This window comes from Sipha flava, unplaced genomic scaffold (genome assembly GCF_003268045.1).
Source record: "Sipha flava isolate LNK unplaced genomic scaffold, YSA_version1 75_pilon_pilon, whole genome shotgun sequence".
Lineage (NCBI taxonomy): Eukaryota > Metazoa > Arthropoda > Insecta > Hemiptera > Aphididae > Sipha > Sipha flava.
Window position 1 is genome coordinate 1,784,267 of NW_020273615.1, and position 18,069 is coordinate 1,802,335.

At 32.5% G+C, this 18,069-nt stretch overlaps 1 protein-coding gene across 5 annotated transcripts in view; it reads right to left on the reverse strand.

Moving 5' to 3' along the window:
- Positions 1 to 18,069, reverse strand: part of LOC112692644 (dual 3',5'-cyclic-AMP and -GMP phosphodiesterase 11-like) — a 65,286-nt gene that overhangs the window by 710 nt on the left and 46,507 nt on the right. For 4 of the 5 annotated variants that reach the window (XM_025567371.1, XM_025567374.1, XM_025567372.1 and 1 more), the window contains 19 exons: positions 17,499 to 17,697; positions 12,411 to 12,798; positions 10,100 to 10,903; positions 6,021 to 6,128; positions 5,808 to 5,945; positions 5,576 to 5,686; positions 5,389 to 5,483; positions 5,177 to 5,240; positions 4,939 to 5,073; positions 4,666 to 4,766; positions 4,463 to 4,562; positions 4,288 to 4,374; positions 2,829 to 2,996; positions 2,653 to 2,765; positions 2,502 to 2,589; positions 2,332 to 2,432; positions 990 to 1,131; positions 265 to 339; positions 68 to 151 (listed from right to left, as the gene is read on the reverse strand). In XM_025567371.1, coding sequence (XP_025423156.1) covers positions 68 to 151; positions 265 to 339; positions 990 to 1,131; positions 2,332 to 2,432; positions 2,502 to 2,589; positions 2,653 to 2,765; positions 2,829 to 2,996; positions 4,288 to 4,374; positions 4,463 to 4,562; positions 4,666 to 4,766; positions 4,939 to 5,073; positions 5,177 to 5,240; positions 5,389 to 5,483; positions 5,576 to 5,686; positions 5,808 to 5,945; positions 6,021 to 6,128; positions 10,100 to 10,903; positions 12,411 to 12,798; positions 17,499 to 17,697 — 3,101 coding nt within the window. Of the gene's footprint in view, positions 1 to 67; positions 152 to 264; positions 340 to 989; positions 1,132 to 2,331; positions 2,433 to 2,494; positions 2,590 to 2,652; positions 2,766 to 2,828; positions 2,997 to 4,287; positions 4,375 to 4,462; positions 4,563 to 4,665; positions 4,767 to 4,938; positions 5,074 to 5,176; positions 5,241 to 5,388; positions 5,484 to 5,575; positions 5,687 to 5,807; positions 5,946 to 6,020; positions 6,129 to 10,099; positions 10,904 to 12,410; positions 12,799 to 17,498; positions 17,698 to 18,069 lie in introns of those variants that run through there. The other variant, XM_025567375.1, reaches the window with a different exon arrangement.

The window sequence follows — 18,069 nt, forward strand, 5'->3', positions numbered from 1 at the left end:
ACATTTAAATTATGTAAATTGAAATATCCCTATAGATATTGGAAAATAATATCAAATTTCAACACACCCGATATATTGGTAAGCAAACAGAGTCAATGAATCCAACTTGCATCATTGGTAACTGATCTTTTTTGTCTCGATCCATTTGGTCCTAAAATAAAAAAATAATACATATACATGAAACAATAATGTTAAATGTGTAACAAACATTACATTTGTTAAACATTAAAAATATAAAAATTTGTTTGTATAATATATACTTACACTTGGAGTCAAATTAAAATTTCTTCTTTCTATATCACCTTGTTCAAAAAATTCATTAGTCACCAATTCTGCCACCTAAATACCATATGTAGAGTTAAAAAAAAAGTAATACAAATACATTTTCTTATCCATTAAAATGGATTTTTTTTTTATTATTATTACAATTTTAATTAAAATCTAAAGAAATGTTTGTACTACACAAAAGTAATAGATGACAAAAAAATTGAAAGATTAAAAAATGGCTGGATAGTTCTACATAACAACTATAAATTTAAATTGAAACATAGCTAAAAAATAAAAAATGTCATCATATTTCATGTGAGTCTTGTATTTTCAGAGTGAAATAAGGTCAAATTTTAGCTTAGAATTTAGTTTTTAATATTTCGGTTAACTTTTAACTCAGTGTAGATAATATAATATAGACTATTCTTATAAATATAAAATTGAAGTTATTGTTTATTTAAAAGAACATTTTTCATATATAAAAAAACATATAAAATAGCAAATTTAGTTCTAATAACTTTTATCAGCCTAAGTTTGGATTAACAGTAAACCTTTTTTTAAAAAAAAAATTATATTTTAATTATTTTACTTTACATATTTCTTTATAATTAATTTGATAATAATAAATAAAATAATTTTATAATTATATAATTAAATAATAATTAATGAATTTAATTATTAGATAAAACAAAATAAAAATGTATTATTTATGTAAAACATACTCGTTTTTGAATCTCCCAAGGTTTGGTTATAGCAGCTAAATCGCACACAGTCATTAGCATTGCCCTGAATAATTCCCGATCTTCTTCTTTGGTCCAATCGTGTTTGCCCGTATGAACTAGTTCTAAAAATTTTACTCGCTTGCTATATGTATAAGAAATAAGAATGTCGATTAAAATATTAATTAACAAACATACATATTATAAATGTATATATACAGGAGTGTATTGGTTAGGTTAGTATATATCGTATACCCGTTTGTAGATTTTTAATTTTCTGCATATAGGTATATAATGTAAAATATTATCTTACAGTTTTACACTTCTAAAATAACTCGAAAACCAAAAAAAAAATATATATATATATAATAGTTCATTGGTAAAAATTGTTATGAACTATGAAGTTTAAATGAAATATTTATCTCTTGAAGATTTCAGGGTATGTTGTGTTTAATGTATTGTAAATTCAATTTAGTAAATAACATTTTGAAAAATAGATATTATTAAATATAATATAGAGTATAGGCATTCAAATCATAGTTCTTAAATCTGCATCATGTAATTTATAACACGCAACAAATGTATATTTTGTGGTGTTGCATTTTATAGCCTTATTAGAAGTTATAAACAAGTAAGGGATTAATTTAATGTATTTGAACACAATGAGAGAAAAAAATTTTATAGCAAAGCGAGAACACATTTTTAAGATTAATATCCATATTTTATTAGTGCATATAAATATAATTTATTAATACACCACTATATATATAATAATTGTGTCAAAATAACATGTGTTAAAAAATTATTTGAGTTTTAATTATTTAAAGGTTTGGATTTAATTTATTAAAAAAATAAAAATTTCAGTTTAGTAATACTCAAAGGAATTGGAATCAGTAATTTTCTGCTTTTGTGCAACACGTGCAATACTTACATAATAATTTAAAAATACACTATATTTTCAATTTAGTCTTATCTAATGATGTGATGTGGGTTAATGACTATATGACCTAATGTTGAGTTTAAACAGTGATTAATTTTTCAGTATTTTCATTTTGATCTTACTAAATCTCATCAATAATTATTTAGAATAAATAAATAAAAAAAATGTTCTTAGAAACTTTCTTACACAATTTTTTTTTTTTTAACTTTTAAGAATAGAATATTGGTAGTCAATATCATGAGATTCTGTGGTAAGATAAAATAGAAATGTTTTAAAATTCTTAATTTAACATTATGCAGTCATTAAGTAAAAAAATTATACTTCTAAACTACTATTTGTATCACTAATTCATATAGGCAGTTACATCCAATTCTCTTTCATTAAAATAATTTAATGTCATCTAACCTGGAGTATACGGCTAAATCAGTAGCTAATATAGCATCTTCTAATACTTTGATAATGCAAGAATACTCATCCGGTGATAAGTTACTTAAAATTTGATTTCCCTAAAAAAATAAAAATATGATAGTCAGTTATGACATGAGATATATTATTAAAAACAACATACGACATACTGGACTATTTAATATCATTAAACACTGATCGAAATGGTGATGTTCCATGGTAGAGGTTGAATAGAGTCGTGCAAGTGGTGAATCAACTCTAAAAGCAATTAAAAATATATAGAATAATTTAATATAAAACTTCATTTTCTGTGAATTTTACCTGACTTGGAAGGAATTGTTTGTTCCACGATGGTCCAAATCGTGACAAAGGCAGGCAATAATAAGTGCGAGACATTCCAAAGGACCAAAAGTATCTCTCCACCACTGAGTAGCCTAAAATAGATAAGTAAATATATATGTATATTGGTTAAGTATTAATAGTTATTGTTTATATACCTTTATAATAGAAAACATCATTTGAGCGACATTGAATGCATGCCTCCAATTGTGATAGGTCACTGATCGATAGTTTTTTTTGACACTTAACAGCCAACGACATAAAACCTGTTCATCAATATGAAACCGTTCAACTAGTGCCATATCTTTGAACATTCTTATACTCGCCTAGAAGAAGAAAAATTATTGTTATTATTGGATAAAATAAACTGATAATGAGAGAATACAGGTTGGTTGTGAGTTATGACCTTAACACACAAATTATGACCCTGACATTATTTATTATGGACGTTAGTTAAAAAAAATGGGTTAACTAAATTTTCAGTATATAATTATAATTTATTTCCTTTCTTCTAAAAGACATGGTACCCATGTGATGTTCAATACAGCGTATAATACTCAGTCTTTCCAACAGGACATAGGTAATATAGCCTACTATATTTTATGAATAACAAAAACATAGCGTCTAGATTAATATGATAATTACAATACTTATAATGAAATTTAAAAGGAAGAATATTTCTGAGATAATGTCACATACTTTTTTTAATACATGTGGAAATGTTAAACCCTATAATTTCTCTAAAAAAACAATGTTAGGCAAAAAGGATATGCGGTTTTTGGAAATATCTTTCTATTTCAATTTAATAATAGTTATTTAAACTATAACAAAATCCTAGCACCACCATTTTTATTTTGTGAACTGAAATATTATTTAATTTCTAGTTAGATTGGCCTATGGGAAAGAATACTCGAGTATAGCATTCTCTTAATAACAACAAATAATAGGTACCAATAAGTAAAATCGAGTAGTTACAATAAATTAATATAGTTAAACATTATTCATCTTACTTTTAATAAATTATTTAATTAAACAGATTTACAAAATAGAAATACTAGTTTAAAAACATATATATTATCTATTCTTATACCTACTTCAATATTTAAATAAAAGACAAAATTCTACTTAAAACAGTCGAGTGGATCCTCATATTTCCAATTCAATCAAATATAAAATTGGAAAGATTTTCTTTTTTGATTATTTCTCATTTTTTCACATGCCATTCGATAATTTCTCAATAAAAGAACATGAGCTTAGCTTCATAAAGGTTTGTCAACTATTTAAAGCTTGATTTGTAATATTTGGTTCAAGACACATAATGAGCTTTAAGGTGAATTATATAAAAAAAATTCATATTTCTAGAGCTGAAAGAATTTTCAATACCATTTATTTTTCTTAGTACTTAGGTACTTAATATTATTTATGATTATAACTGTTAGTTGATTTATTTTATAATAATTTCTAATATTTTGGTATTTTCAGTATCTATACATAAACATTTCAAATAATTAGTTGATGAACTAATTATTTAGTAGTTTTATAATAATTAATTGCTCATCTCTAATGGTTAAGTTGCAATTGATTAGCATTAAAAAATAAATACAAAAATATTCTTACCAAAAGTGTGTCATCATCGGTCAAATTGATATCGTCAAAAGAAAAATCGTACAAAAGGTATCTAGCGGCTGATGGCACTTGTAAAGCCTAAAATAAAAAATGGGAATAAAATTGAAATTTAAATATGGTTGAAGAAGATGAGATATAAATAAAAAAGATTTAAAACTATAGATACCCTTAGTCTTTGTGCATCATCCAACGAAGCTGAAGCGTGATAACTAAGTACATCTAATGTGACATTTTGTTTTGCATTAGCAATCATGGCTTTTTCAAACCTACAAATTAAAAACATGAGTATGAAATAAATGCAAAACAGATCTGAAATATTGGCATACATGCCTAGTGCATTTTGGACTTTAAGCACTTTCACTTACTTACATGTGTGTATTGTGTATTCCCATGCCACAAAATATAGCAAATGCTTCCACAAAATTCTCATCATTTTTGGTAAATACGAGATCATCAAACTTGTTGACTAACTGTAACACATTAAGCATGATAAATATTTAAATATGAATGTGAGAAAAATATTTATTTATTTAAACTGTTGAACATATAATTACTAAATACCTGTTAATATTTTAAAAACGAAATAATGTTAATAATCATTAATGAAGGCAAATCTAACGTATTCAATGAATAATTTATTACTTGTATAACTCCGATGATTTGGCTTGATGAATTTTTGATCGGCATGCATAGCACAGTGGAGTGTGTGAAACCGGTGTTTTTGTCCACCGATTTATCGAACCGCGGGTCTTCGTAAGCGTTGGAAATATTGACGGTCTAAAAATGTTTTTAAATCACAAAATAAGTTTAAACAATGTTAAAAAAAGTTTAATAAGTTTAATAAAAGTTTAATACCGGCATATATACAAAAAACACTTACCTCTCCGGTAGTGGCCACATAACTTGTTATGCCAAAGTTAACCGGAAATCTGTTTTCGAAGGGGCTGGAAAATTACAGTACTATTAGTAACAACACAGTTCCTAAAGAGTAGACGAGAATAAGATGAACAAATAAATTGTTTAATCTCTTACTGGCAATGAAAACACGGTACATATTATTTTTTTTTCCGAAGAAAAATATGGAAGCTTTACCTTGTCCGCTCGTTGTTCTTCCCCTGCAGGTCGTCGGGCTCAAAGTCAAACACCCGTGAGAAGCTTGCTTTCGACGCCTCGTGTAACAGTAACACCTGGCGACATAAAAAATGTACAAAATGCCCGAACGATACAGCGATCATTATCAACCCATAAGCATACCGGATATATAGTAAAAAACAATTACCTGGACCCTCTGGCACTGTATGAGAGACTGAGTGTGCGTGAGAATTCTAAAAACCATATGCTCTATTGTGCTTTGTTCTTCGAAAATCATACGAACGAGATCCAATAGAACCTGTATAATAAATCGATTGTTATTAAAGGCGCCTAGTTACAATACAATGAGCAGATACTTCAACTACAATATTAATATGACCTATATTCGACGGTTCACGTCTAATTAATAAATTCCGCACCTGATTTCTTTTAACTTCCAACTGGCTTTTTTCGTAGAGCTGTGCGTTTCTAAGGCCAATGCCGCAGAATTGTAGATAATCCGAAAAAACTTTCTCGTCGTTTTGCGTAAAACACGGTGCGTTTTTTTTATTGATCACCTAAAAAAAAATAAGCAACACGTTCAAACCCGTGCAGTAATACATAAACGTCTAAAATAATTCATTGACGCTCACTTGCGCTACACCCATCACTTCACCGTTAAAGTCTTTGATCGGCATGCACAGTAAACTGTGCGTTTTGTATCCGGTACGAGCATCAATGTCGTGGTTAAAACGGGTATCCTGAAAAATAAACATACACCAAGTCAAAAAAATCCAAGCATATGTTTACAGTAAAAAATGTGAAAATGGAAATAAACACTACATCATCAAAGGTGACGTTTTAATTTAACGACACGATTTCTACAAAAAACAAGATACGTTCGACTTAAACCACACCATTTACATGATGTTCTATTCAATAATATGGTAAAAGTTTCTATTATAAGAATAATATAACATTCATCCTGAAAAGCTTAATACCAGTAATGTACATCGATATGTGAGTATAATAACTACCATAGTCTATACAATTATGTTCTTCAAAATGGTAAACTTTTAATACTGTTTATATTGTCAGATTAGATTCAAAACTTCGAAACGTCTAAATCGTTGACCAAACAGTAATGTAATACTAGAAACAAAAATATAATTTTTTCCCAATTCAAATGGTAACAGCTATATAGCTGTAATAAGAGCATTTTTTTTTCTTTTGTAAAACCGGTTCTTCTAGTCAACAATGTATGCGAGGTTAAAGAGTGATCTTAGGTAAATGATTACACAACTATAATCAACATAGACATCCTCATTTAAAATTCACAATTATCGCGTATTTTTTATTTTATTTGAAGTTTATAATTCGTTAAGAATTTTTCCACAAAAATAACGATGATGCGAAAAGCGAAACATCGATACGATGATTGGAAATAAATACACGTTTAAGAAAATATTAAATTACACTAAATTGGCAATATATGGATTTGTTGTAACCATATTGAAATATTTGCACAGAATGTTGGTATCGTTTATCACTATAGGCGCAATTTAGAGGGAGGCTTAGGTGTCCTAAGCACCCCCATTTTCGAAATTAGCACCCTCAAATTTGTTCATGTTTATTTACCTTTAAATACTCATTTCTCATTATGTATAGAAAAACAGAGTTTTTATTGTATAAATATATAAATTTATTATTTAAATAATGGTGGTGGACGTTCGTCCTTCGTCTCTTTGGTCCTCGAACTGGATAATAGTAATAGGTAGTGATGCCAGATTTTGAAATCCTTAAAACTAAACCTGTCAAACCTATCGAATGACTGTTTTTTTATTTTGATATGAACACAAAATAAGTATATTAAATGTCATTTTCTATCAGCTTCTATTTTCTGGGATAATCTGAATGATCGTGAATGATCGACCGGGACACCAGGACGACTGGCAAGCCTAGTAGTAAATGTACTGATTTTTAAAGAACTGATAAATCATTTCTTTATCAAAACGATTCTGAACAAAGATTTAGTATATAAATCAACGATTTATAAGTATATTTTACCATTTTTAGTCTAATTATCGGTAGGTTCTTTTTTTATCAACCTATTTAACATTTTACTGTCTGACGAAGAAAATTATTTATTTTTTAACCAAATATTTATTATCCAAAATTTCATTATGATTGGATGGACCACATTTTTTTTAATAAATATTTAATGTTAAAAATTGATGTAAAAACAGTAAAATCTATAAAAATCGCAAGCATAAAAAAGTACGCTTATGAAATTAATTTCAGACTAACGATTTTTCTAAACATTTTTCATTATCGATAAATTAGTAAGTACTGGTATATGAGTTAAATGATATTAAATTTTCACTTAATATCCAAAAATAAAAATTTTATTACATAAAGACTTTCAAAAAATTAGGTATTTTTAAAGTTCTATATTTAAATCAAATACGCTTTTTGAATATTTTATTAAATACGAAAAAAAATATTTTTGCTATAGGGTAAGACTTTCAAATTTCTAGCCACATTACTTTTGGAATTATGACTGAATAACTAAAATCTGAAAAGTGAAAGTCTTATTTATAACGTATTTTTGCCGTTTCAGGACAGTTTTTTTCTCACGACTGGAAATTTTTTTAAAATTTAAAAATATTATAAAAAATGACCTATCTAAAGTACCACCACATGTCAATTTAAAATATAAAAAGTTCCTAAAAAAAACTTTTGGACCAGTATTTCTATCCAAAAAAGTGTTGAAAAGTAAAATACAAACATCATTATATTACCATAATATTCTTACCGATTCGCTTCACTCAGAATTGTGATCATGTAATGAAACATTGTGTTTATAGACGGGTAATTCGTTGTATGCGCAATAAAAATATAAAATCAAAGTGAAAAATTTAAACTTAGAAATATTCAAATATTTACCAAATATTTTAGTAACTGTTGAATTGTACGGGTTGCCGGTGTCTATAATCATAAAGTAATATGAAAAAGATAGAAAGGCTTCAGCACCCCCAGTTTTTTCATTGAAATTGCGCCTCTGTTTATCACTATAAGATCGTGAATTTATAATCAATACTTATTATGTTATTTATTTCAAAATTAAAAGCATAGCTATTTTCTATGAATTAAAATGTTCAAAATATTGAATTTCGAATATATTTTCCATTGTCGGATATTATTTAAAGATTAATACAAATTCCCTTTTATAGCATCCTCGTATAGTTCCGCATTTTCAGTAATTAAAACGAATTATATGAAATTGTGTTAAAGTATATTTTTGATTTTTTCTCTTTTTTACAAATTATTAATAGACAGAACAGAGAATTATTGAGATTCATTCTATTATTTTGTATATATATTATGTTGCCGTAAGTAGTGTAAATAATCGGGATAATAATGACATTAATTATTGATTGGGTACTTAATTATTTTACAAATAAAAATAAGAACAGGCTAAATAATATAATTGTTACAAAACTAAGCGATTGAACTGTACCTAATATTGTTATCCAAAGAATTTAAACATTATACACTAACGGTTGTAATTTACAGCGTATAGTTGTGTATTTTATTGTAAAAAAAATGTCAAAATGTATTCATTATGATTTCATCTTGTCTGACACGATACAATAACATATAATGTTTCACGAATGTTATGCGACACTCGAAAGGTACCTCAGACGTTAAATTCTAGTAGGCGCCAGAGGGCAAATAACCAACTTGTGCGCACGAACTTTACCCTTTTATACTACAGTTATAGGCGATTCGAGCGAAGACAATTGACATTTGAATCGGAAACGCAAAGTTATTGAATTAGATTCGAAAGACTTAAATAATAATAATAATACGTGACCAAATCGATCATCGCAAAAATGTAAATCAAATTTATAGGGGACAGATGAACGTGTTAAGACTCTTGAAACTGTATCTTAACGCTATGTTCGGAGGTAAAAAACACATCGTTACTAATATTTATGGGCCGAAGTCTCAAAAAAGTTTATGTCGTGGACCAAACCCCAAAATAATACCACCCCTCGTCCAATGCGCTATACAATCGTACTGCGTTAAACGCAATCCTACCGACATCGTTGCACGTCCCACCCGGAAAACAAACAAAACAAGATAAGACCATCACGATCGTTTTCTAAAAGACGTGTTTAGGGACACACGAAAAAAAAATGGATATCCTCCTTAACACCTTAATTCCGAACGCATCCGCCCAAAGTTCCTGTGCGACTTTGTTGCGCAATAACAACAAACAACAGTAATATTCACCATGGACGTATTTTAGGGGGGCAAAGGGACGATCGTCCCCCTCTGAATCCGTATTTAAGGAATCGATTATATATGAGATACACATTTAAAATTTTTTTAATGCGGATCATTTTATAACGAAATCAAATTACGCGTAGTTGTGAATACTGAATTGGACTTTTTGTCGGATCCATACTAAGTGAAAAATCAAATAAAACACAAGCGTAAATTTCAAAACACAGACAGGTGTTAAAAAATAACTACACAAAAGTCGATTCTAAATGGATCCGGCATTAGATTAAAAAAAAAAAAAACCACAAATATTAAGGATTCGCCTGATTTAAATATTACTAAAAATTATAATTGTAAATTTTGAGTCTGGATTAAAGAAAAAATTTGAGTCGCCTCCCCCTTCCCCCTTAGAAGTAAGTCAAAATACGCCCCTGATATTCACCTTGTACGCGTCCGGTATGTTGACAGGCTCGCCGCTTTCGGCCACGTAGCCGACGATGCCCGTACCCCATGGTATGTGTATTTCTTTCTTCTTCTCCATCTCCTGCAACGTGGACCGCGAGCACACGTCGAACAGTTTGGACACCAGACACTTGGACTGGCAGCCCTGGTAGACGTGCGGCGAGGCCACGTGCTTGGGCGCTAGCGAGCCCACGTTGGTGGAGCCAACAGGCGAGCCGACGATCAGACCGCCGACTACTACCTCCTCGACGAGCGGTGCCACGGCCACGACCGGCGACGGCATCAGCGGCGCGTTAGGAACATGATGGTGATTGTTGCACGGCTGATGGTCACGACTGTTATGATGGTAGTAGCTGCTGCTGCTGCTGCTGCTGCTGCTGCTGTTGTGGTGGTGGTGGTAGTGGTTGTGGTAGTGGGGGTGGTGATGATAGTGGTGGTTGTTGTTGTTACTGCCGCTACGTCCGTGCTGGTCCGCGGCTGCGGTGCTGCTAGCAGCGGCGACCGGGGCCGTGCCCGCAGCGGCCGACGAGGTGTCCGAGTCCGTCGCCGCGCTATGGGAATGGTCGTCTTTGCTCAGGCATCCCACCGTGATGCTAGGGTGCGGCTTCGGAGGGCTGTGCACGCGTTTCGAATTGGCCCGGTGGTGGTCGTGTTGGCACGCCGACAGGCCGCCGCCCTGCACCAGGAACAGCGAGCCCCGGTCCGCATTCAACAGCGTGCTCACGTTCTGCAGAATCTTGTGGCACAGCGACCGTACGTCCAACTCGTTGCATATGTCTTTCACCTGGAACACGTCCATCGCGTGGTTACACACATGTCATTGCGGTTGCCGCGCTCCTGCCCTACCCCTTAACCGGCAGCCGTTTCGATCCGTACCGGGATCGTTTCCGGCTGAGTATTATCACGACGCGTAAACGGTGTGTTGTTTCACAAGAGCGATGTTACCCCGAACGGTCGAAATGCGATAGGGAAAAAAAACAAAAAAAAAAAAAAAACTGGAACCGATTCGGTTTGCAGTGATGAAAATACATTCTGCATCCGCGAACCCATTCCGAGCGGACTTCCGAGAAGCACATAACAAAAGTCTAACGCGCGTTAAGTGCACACAATCACAACAACGGTACGCGTACTTACCGTACGTGCGCGCGTACACGTTTTACGCGGACAATAATACGCGCTACGTGCGCGCGCGCGCAACGCCTATCCTCGCGAGAATCATAAATTCAAAACGCAGCCGCGGGAGAACGGCGCCGACGACAACGACGTACGTTCTATATGTTACGTGGGTGAAACACGTACGGAAAGGAAAATCCGCGCGTGGTTGATTACCATTTCAAATGTACACACGCACGCGTACAGATGCGGTTCATTAGAATGCACACGATGTCGCCGCCGCCTTCCCGGTGCGCGACCAATTGATTTGTATGGCAATTCCGATGGCATTTGTGCCGGGGCATTAATTAGCCCCGCTTGTCCAAGGTTTAAATGTTCAATTAACGGATGTTTGTGCGTTCGCATGTGGGGCGACAAGGTGACATTCCCGAAACGAATAAAGCGTTCGTCGCGCACAACACCTCCTATGGTAAGGCAGTGCGCGGTCAGCGACGTTTTGTATTATTACGAGTGTACATATCGTGTGTTCAGGGCCGGTGAGAAAGTGGACGGGGGGGGGGGGGGAGGGGGGTTAGATCCCCAGGGCCCGTCGTTTCGGCTTTGTGTACAATGTTTTTTCTGTACCAAAGCATTTCCAAGTGATCTTGGTGCGTCTTGGTCAAATAATTGCAAAGGGAAGGGGCCCGAAACCGATTAGTCCCGGGTCCCTCAGAAGTTCTCACTGTCCCTCGCGTGTATTAACATCTGTGTAATAGCTACCGACACCCTCGCGAGTAAATTCATCGCTGTTCAATCGGCACCGGGGAGGAGCATTTTACAAAGTATCTCGTACACAGGCGTGTGTACACATGTGCTAGGAATAAAAGAGCTGCTGAAATTTTGCCCACGGCACCGGGCCAAAAAATCGTATTAACGGGTGCGTAACAGGAATCGCAAGGAACAAAAGAATTATGTGTACCATTAATATTGCCGTCAAAAATGAGCTACAGGATGGATTAAGAAAAATAATCGTTATGTTATCGCTACAATTTTTTCGTTACAAACAATATCTATCGGTATACCATGTGGTTGGTCCCCCCGCTTCAACTCGCATTCGAAATTTCTACGGATTTCTCGTGCACGACCACGGTATATATATATCCGCATTCGGGGTGAATACCGGGCAAAAGCCATCTTACCAACTCGAAGACGAGCTGCTTCTCGTCCAGCTGCCGAAGCTCGTGCCTGGACCGTCTCCGGGCCACCGGCGTCTCGTACTGATGCTCGTGGACGAGGAACGTGGGCGTACCGTCCACAGTGGTCACCATGGACTTGAGGCCACCACGTTCGAACTCGTGAGCCGATATCTTGCGCACCGGCGTTGTGGTGCCGCTGTTGCCGCCGCCGCCGCCGCCACCGCCGGACGAGCTCACGGCGGACGAACGCTCGTTGCCCGCCGCAGACGTGACCGTCGCTGTTCCGGCGCTACTTCCCACGCCGACGCCGCCGCTGCCCGTGCCTCCGCCGCAACTGCTGGCCGAAGCGTGCGACACCAGCCATGCATCCACAATGTTTCTGGTCGCTTTTCTGAAACACGGAAATAAACGGCGACAAATCAACAGACGTACACACAAACAGAAGACTGATAATCGGGTACACGACGTAACGTTTTCGACCGAGTTTAGAGTAACAATGGTAATAATAATAAAACTAACATCTTGTGCGTGCGCTAAAAATCGAATTGCAAGAACGATGATGCTTTCCAAATAGACAGCAAACGGAGGACTTGGCCTCGGTACAGTTGGAATCGGCGTACGTATTATGTTGGACACGATGTTTATCCTGAAATACGACTACGTATCATACACAACCGGTAGGTCGTCCGGTAACAGGATACGCATATATGTCCAGCCATGCGTGCAAAAAGGTTTCAACGATTCGTCACGGCTTTTATCGTTCGAATATATATTTTTAAAATCATCAGGTTCTGACCGTATACTATACGTATATACGTGTAAATTCACTGGAAAACCACGCGTACCATAAGCCCAACACATGTTTATACAATAGTTGAGTGTGTGTAGTGGCGACATGATAAGGTAGCGGTTCTCAAACTTTTTTAGATCACCGAAGCAAAAAATAAAATAAAAATAATGGGGCCTCCCACGAATAAATAAAATAAAGTTTTTTTTATAGTTTAAACATAAACAAATTACTGTCGATCTGAAAACAAAATTGTAATAATAAAGTAATGTAATATACAATATAAATATTTGCCTTACGCCTCCCAAGGGATGCACGCATCACAGTTCGGCAACCGCTGTGATAGGGTGTTCCATGGTTGTGCCCCTAGGGCCTCGGCTATAAGGTATCCCTGGAAATATGGATGGCGAGCTGATGGCTGTTTATTATATATTGTTCAAATATAGTAAGAGGTTTTACGTAGTATACAAAGTAATATACTGTCTACCGTAGTAACGTATTTTTATGCGATGGTAATGGATGCATAGCATCTATTTTTCTCTCGTGCAATAAAAAATTTCACGTTACCTCCGGTGTGTGTGTGCGTTGCAGTAGAAACCAGTTAAATGGTTAGGAAAATGATGATGAGGTATATATACCTTAGCAGTAGATTAATCACAAGAATCCAGGGTTATCGCATCCCGGAGGCTAGGGTCCGAAGGTATAAATGAAGGTCAAAAACAATAACTCGTGTACTTCTTACATTCATATTATTCAGTGAAACATATCCGAGAAGATTCGGAACACAGAAATCTGTTTTAGGTGGAAACTGTAATTATTGGTCCTTCTACATCCATAACCATAGTGAGAGCAAGACGAAGGAATTGGCGAAAAACGGAATATAAAGTCTTAAACAGTATTAAAAGTTAATAATTACAGTTTCAATTATTGAAACAGATGATTGCCTATTCAAAGTCCAAAATATGGTCAACGAATATTTAAAATATTTATAGTAAACCAATATTTTTAAAATATTTTAAAAGTAAACGAAACTGATAAATATTTATTTAGTTCAATATGTACACCGTCTGTATACAACAATGTTGGGAGGGGCAAGAGGACTCAGCTCCTCTAAACTCTCACAGCGCTTATAAACCGTCCCTTTTAAGATCCCTCCAACAATTTTACTGAAACGCACACTGTTTGTTAAAAATAATCATTCACAATAAAACAGTGTTCCACAAACAATACTAACTAATATATTAGTTTTTAATTGTTTTATTTCATAAAGATATTTACAATTTATTATTTAAAACAATTAGTAAGTAATTTGCAAGTTTATACATATTTAAAGCACATGAATAGTTTTTATAGGAAATTGTTCACTAACTACACTTCATAATATATATACCCATTTATAATTAATTACCTACCTAGTAATTGTTTGAGACTATATGAAACGCTAAAAATGATATATGTATTAGAGTCCCCTGCCTTTTTTTGTCTATTTAAACCCAAATTTTAATTTTAATTGATTTTGAATTTAATTTGCAGACACCATCATAAATAATATATAGTTAAACGATGATTGAATTGCATTATAATATTATTATTTAGAAAAAATAATTGGTTGATTTATGTTAACTTTTGTAATACTTAACATGTGTGTGTTACAAATTTTTTTTTTTAAAAACCATACTGCTTATAGTTCTCAAAAATGATAAAAATAAAAATGATGCAGCAGTATTAGTTGGGTATTTCACAAACCTAAATACGATTGCTAACTAAAAACCAACGATGGGAATTATTCGAATATTCGATTATTCAAACTCGAATAGGTCCAGTGTAAATAATTCGAATACTTGATTATTCGACCATTCGAATATCAGTATTCGATTTTACAATACAATACATAACGAAAATTATTTGTTTAAGTTTTCGCGCAACACAAAACGTTTAATAATAATAGGTATTGTAGCATTGAATAGTGATATTCGAATGTTCGAATATTCAAATATTTATATATTCGAATTATTAACGGCGAACCTATTCGAAGTTGAATATTCGAATATTAGAATAATTCAATTATTCGAATATACATTAAATTTCTACTAAAAACTTTATCATTTTGCTTATTTATTATTATTTGATTTTTGTAGAATATTTAAAACAAGATATGTAAATTATTTCAAATTTAATTTAATATATTATAAAAACTAGTCATCATAATTTATCTTGAAGATATTCGTGTTCTGATTTCAATTATTACATAATTTATTAAAACAACCAATCAACCAAATTTTTCTGTACCAGTCAATATACATTTAAATTATCAAGAATATTTTCAAAGCAACTAAATTATGTCTGCTACCAGCATCTTGTTCGAACAGTCAAACTACTGTATCCGGCTAACTTTTTCGATAAAACAAATTAATAATTAATGATTTAATTTTCTCTCGTCGAACTGTATAGTTATTGAGTTATCAGAAATCTACTTAAACAGTTTAACGAGACTTGTTTGCTAATTGTACTCGTTGTTTGTAAGATACGGCTAAATATACAATGCATTAAACAATATATTATATACTCCAAAAATATAAAAAATACTCTATTAATTAATATTTAAAATACATATTTATTATGTGCTCATCATAGTAACGTTTATATTTTTTAGTTCAAATTCGATATAAAGAAATTAATATATACATACAAATATATCCGAATAATTCATCAGTTAAATATTTATTTTGTAATAGCATTTTTAAATCTATTATTTCATATGCATATGATATACACATTACACGAACATCATTTACATTAAGTATTCAAAGAAAATCATTTACAACCAATTCGAAGTGAATATTGAATTTTTTTTTTTCCATTCAGTTTAAAACGTTATTTTTAAATTATATCTTACAATGGTTACCTTACATAATGTTTATATAATTTGTTGACAGTACTGTTCGAAAAACTACATCTTTCTCACGGTCTTATTATAGTACTGGAAGTCTCTCCGATTATAAACGATTATTTTTTGTTATAAGTTATTTTTGTATCGAACACTCTAAAAATTATACATATGTTGTTGTTATTACTATCGTATACTTTACTATAAGTTCATCGAATTCCAGTATAATATATAACTATCGATGTAGATACAATCAATTTAATGGGTATTAAGTTAAAAAGTAACAAGATTATTTTTAGTGATTTGTTTTTAGTTATTATTAGTTTTTTTAAAATACGTTTGTTACATAATACCCCTAACCGGTCTAGCATAAAAATAAAAAAATAACATTTAAAGTATTATAATGAGGTGGTGATAAAATTATGATATTGTATTACATATATATATATATATAATGTCAATGTAACAATAACATTCATAGAACAAAATAATTGTAAAGAAAGATCCTCATTGGTAAACGGGATGTAAGTTGTATAATGGCTCATATTTTTTATAATTAATGTAATAGACATTCTTAGACAGAAAGTTGATAAGTTACGGGTGGTATAATATGTGTGAAGGAATTGTTATTATGTAGGTAACATTACTTAGGACCGCGATTCCAAAACTTTTTCAGCCACGGAGCCTTTTTTTAAGCAGTATTTTTTCATAGAGCCCCAAGAAATATTTAGTATTAAGTTTTATTAGCCTGTGTTCTACAAAGCATATTGCACATGATATGTATAGGAGAAAACTTAAAGGAGATAGTGTAAATTTAACATCATATTTATATACAATTGGTAACTGGCCGGGAAATAACTGGGATGGGAATATGTATTATCTAAAGTTAAAAAATTACATTTTCCTTTGGGGATTCCAATATTGTTTGCATACGTATCGGTGAGTTATATTTAAGTGATGGAGTCTTGTAAGAATATATACACTTTTTGTTTTGAATAACGATCAACAATTGTTACGTTTTTATATGTTCTATGGTAAAACCAACAGAGCCCTTTAGAAACAATTGCGGATCACAGTTAGGAAACCGCTGGCTTAGGACATCAGAAAAATGAGCCCTTAGATTAAATTTTACACAAATTATTTATATATTATTACATATTTATGATAGCTCTGCGGAAAACGTAAAAATACAACTAGATTTTTATATTAAAGACTTTAACAGGGAATGTATTAAAATTTTGTATAACTTTATTTTACTAGAATAATAACCGGAGTATTTATTACATGAGTTACAAGCCATTTTCTACATGAATTATATTAATATAACTAACTAGTAGAATATAAATAAATAAATACATATGTATAGAGGGAGAGAATTGTATTATGCGTTTTACGTGATAAATAATTTATGTTGTACCTGATAAAATAATCGGAAGTGAACTCGCTGTGCTCGTCGAGCCAAGCTTCGATTTTCGCATATTCCGGATCATATTGTTGACTCTTGGCTGACGAAGATTGAGGTCCTGGAGAGGACAGGGTAGGGATCCGAAAAGTTCCACTGATATCGGGAGTCATTCGTGACTGGTCCTCCCCGCCGCTCCCTCTGGATGGTAACCCTGCGAATAAAAACGTGTTTATGTAAAATAGAAAAACCACACACTAATAATATTATTAATATACAAATTACATAAGTTCGATGCGCATGGTCGTTTTATTACACACATTGTGACGTATTTACTTATTACTAATTACCAGGGCTCGGAAGTTGTAGGACTAAAAATGTTACTTTTTAGCTCTTAAATATGTACTTAAAAACTCTAAATATGCGTTGTAAATAGCACGAAAAATAAAAAAAATATGCATTTAACTTGAAAAAAATGTAATTTTACAAATTGTTGGGCTCATTAGACGCAGTCTGTACTGATTAAATTATAAACTGTTAACAAAAATGTTAAATTACGAGTACTTAAGTATATTTGTAAAAATTT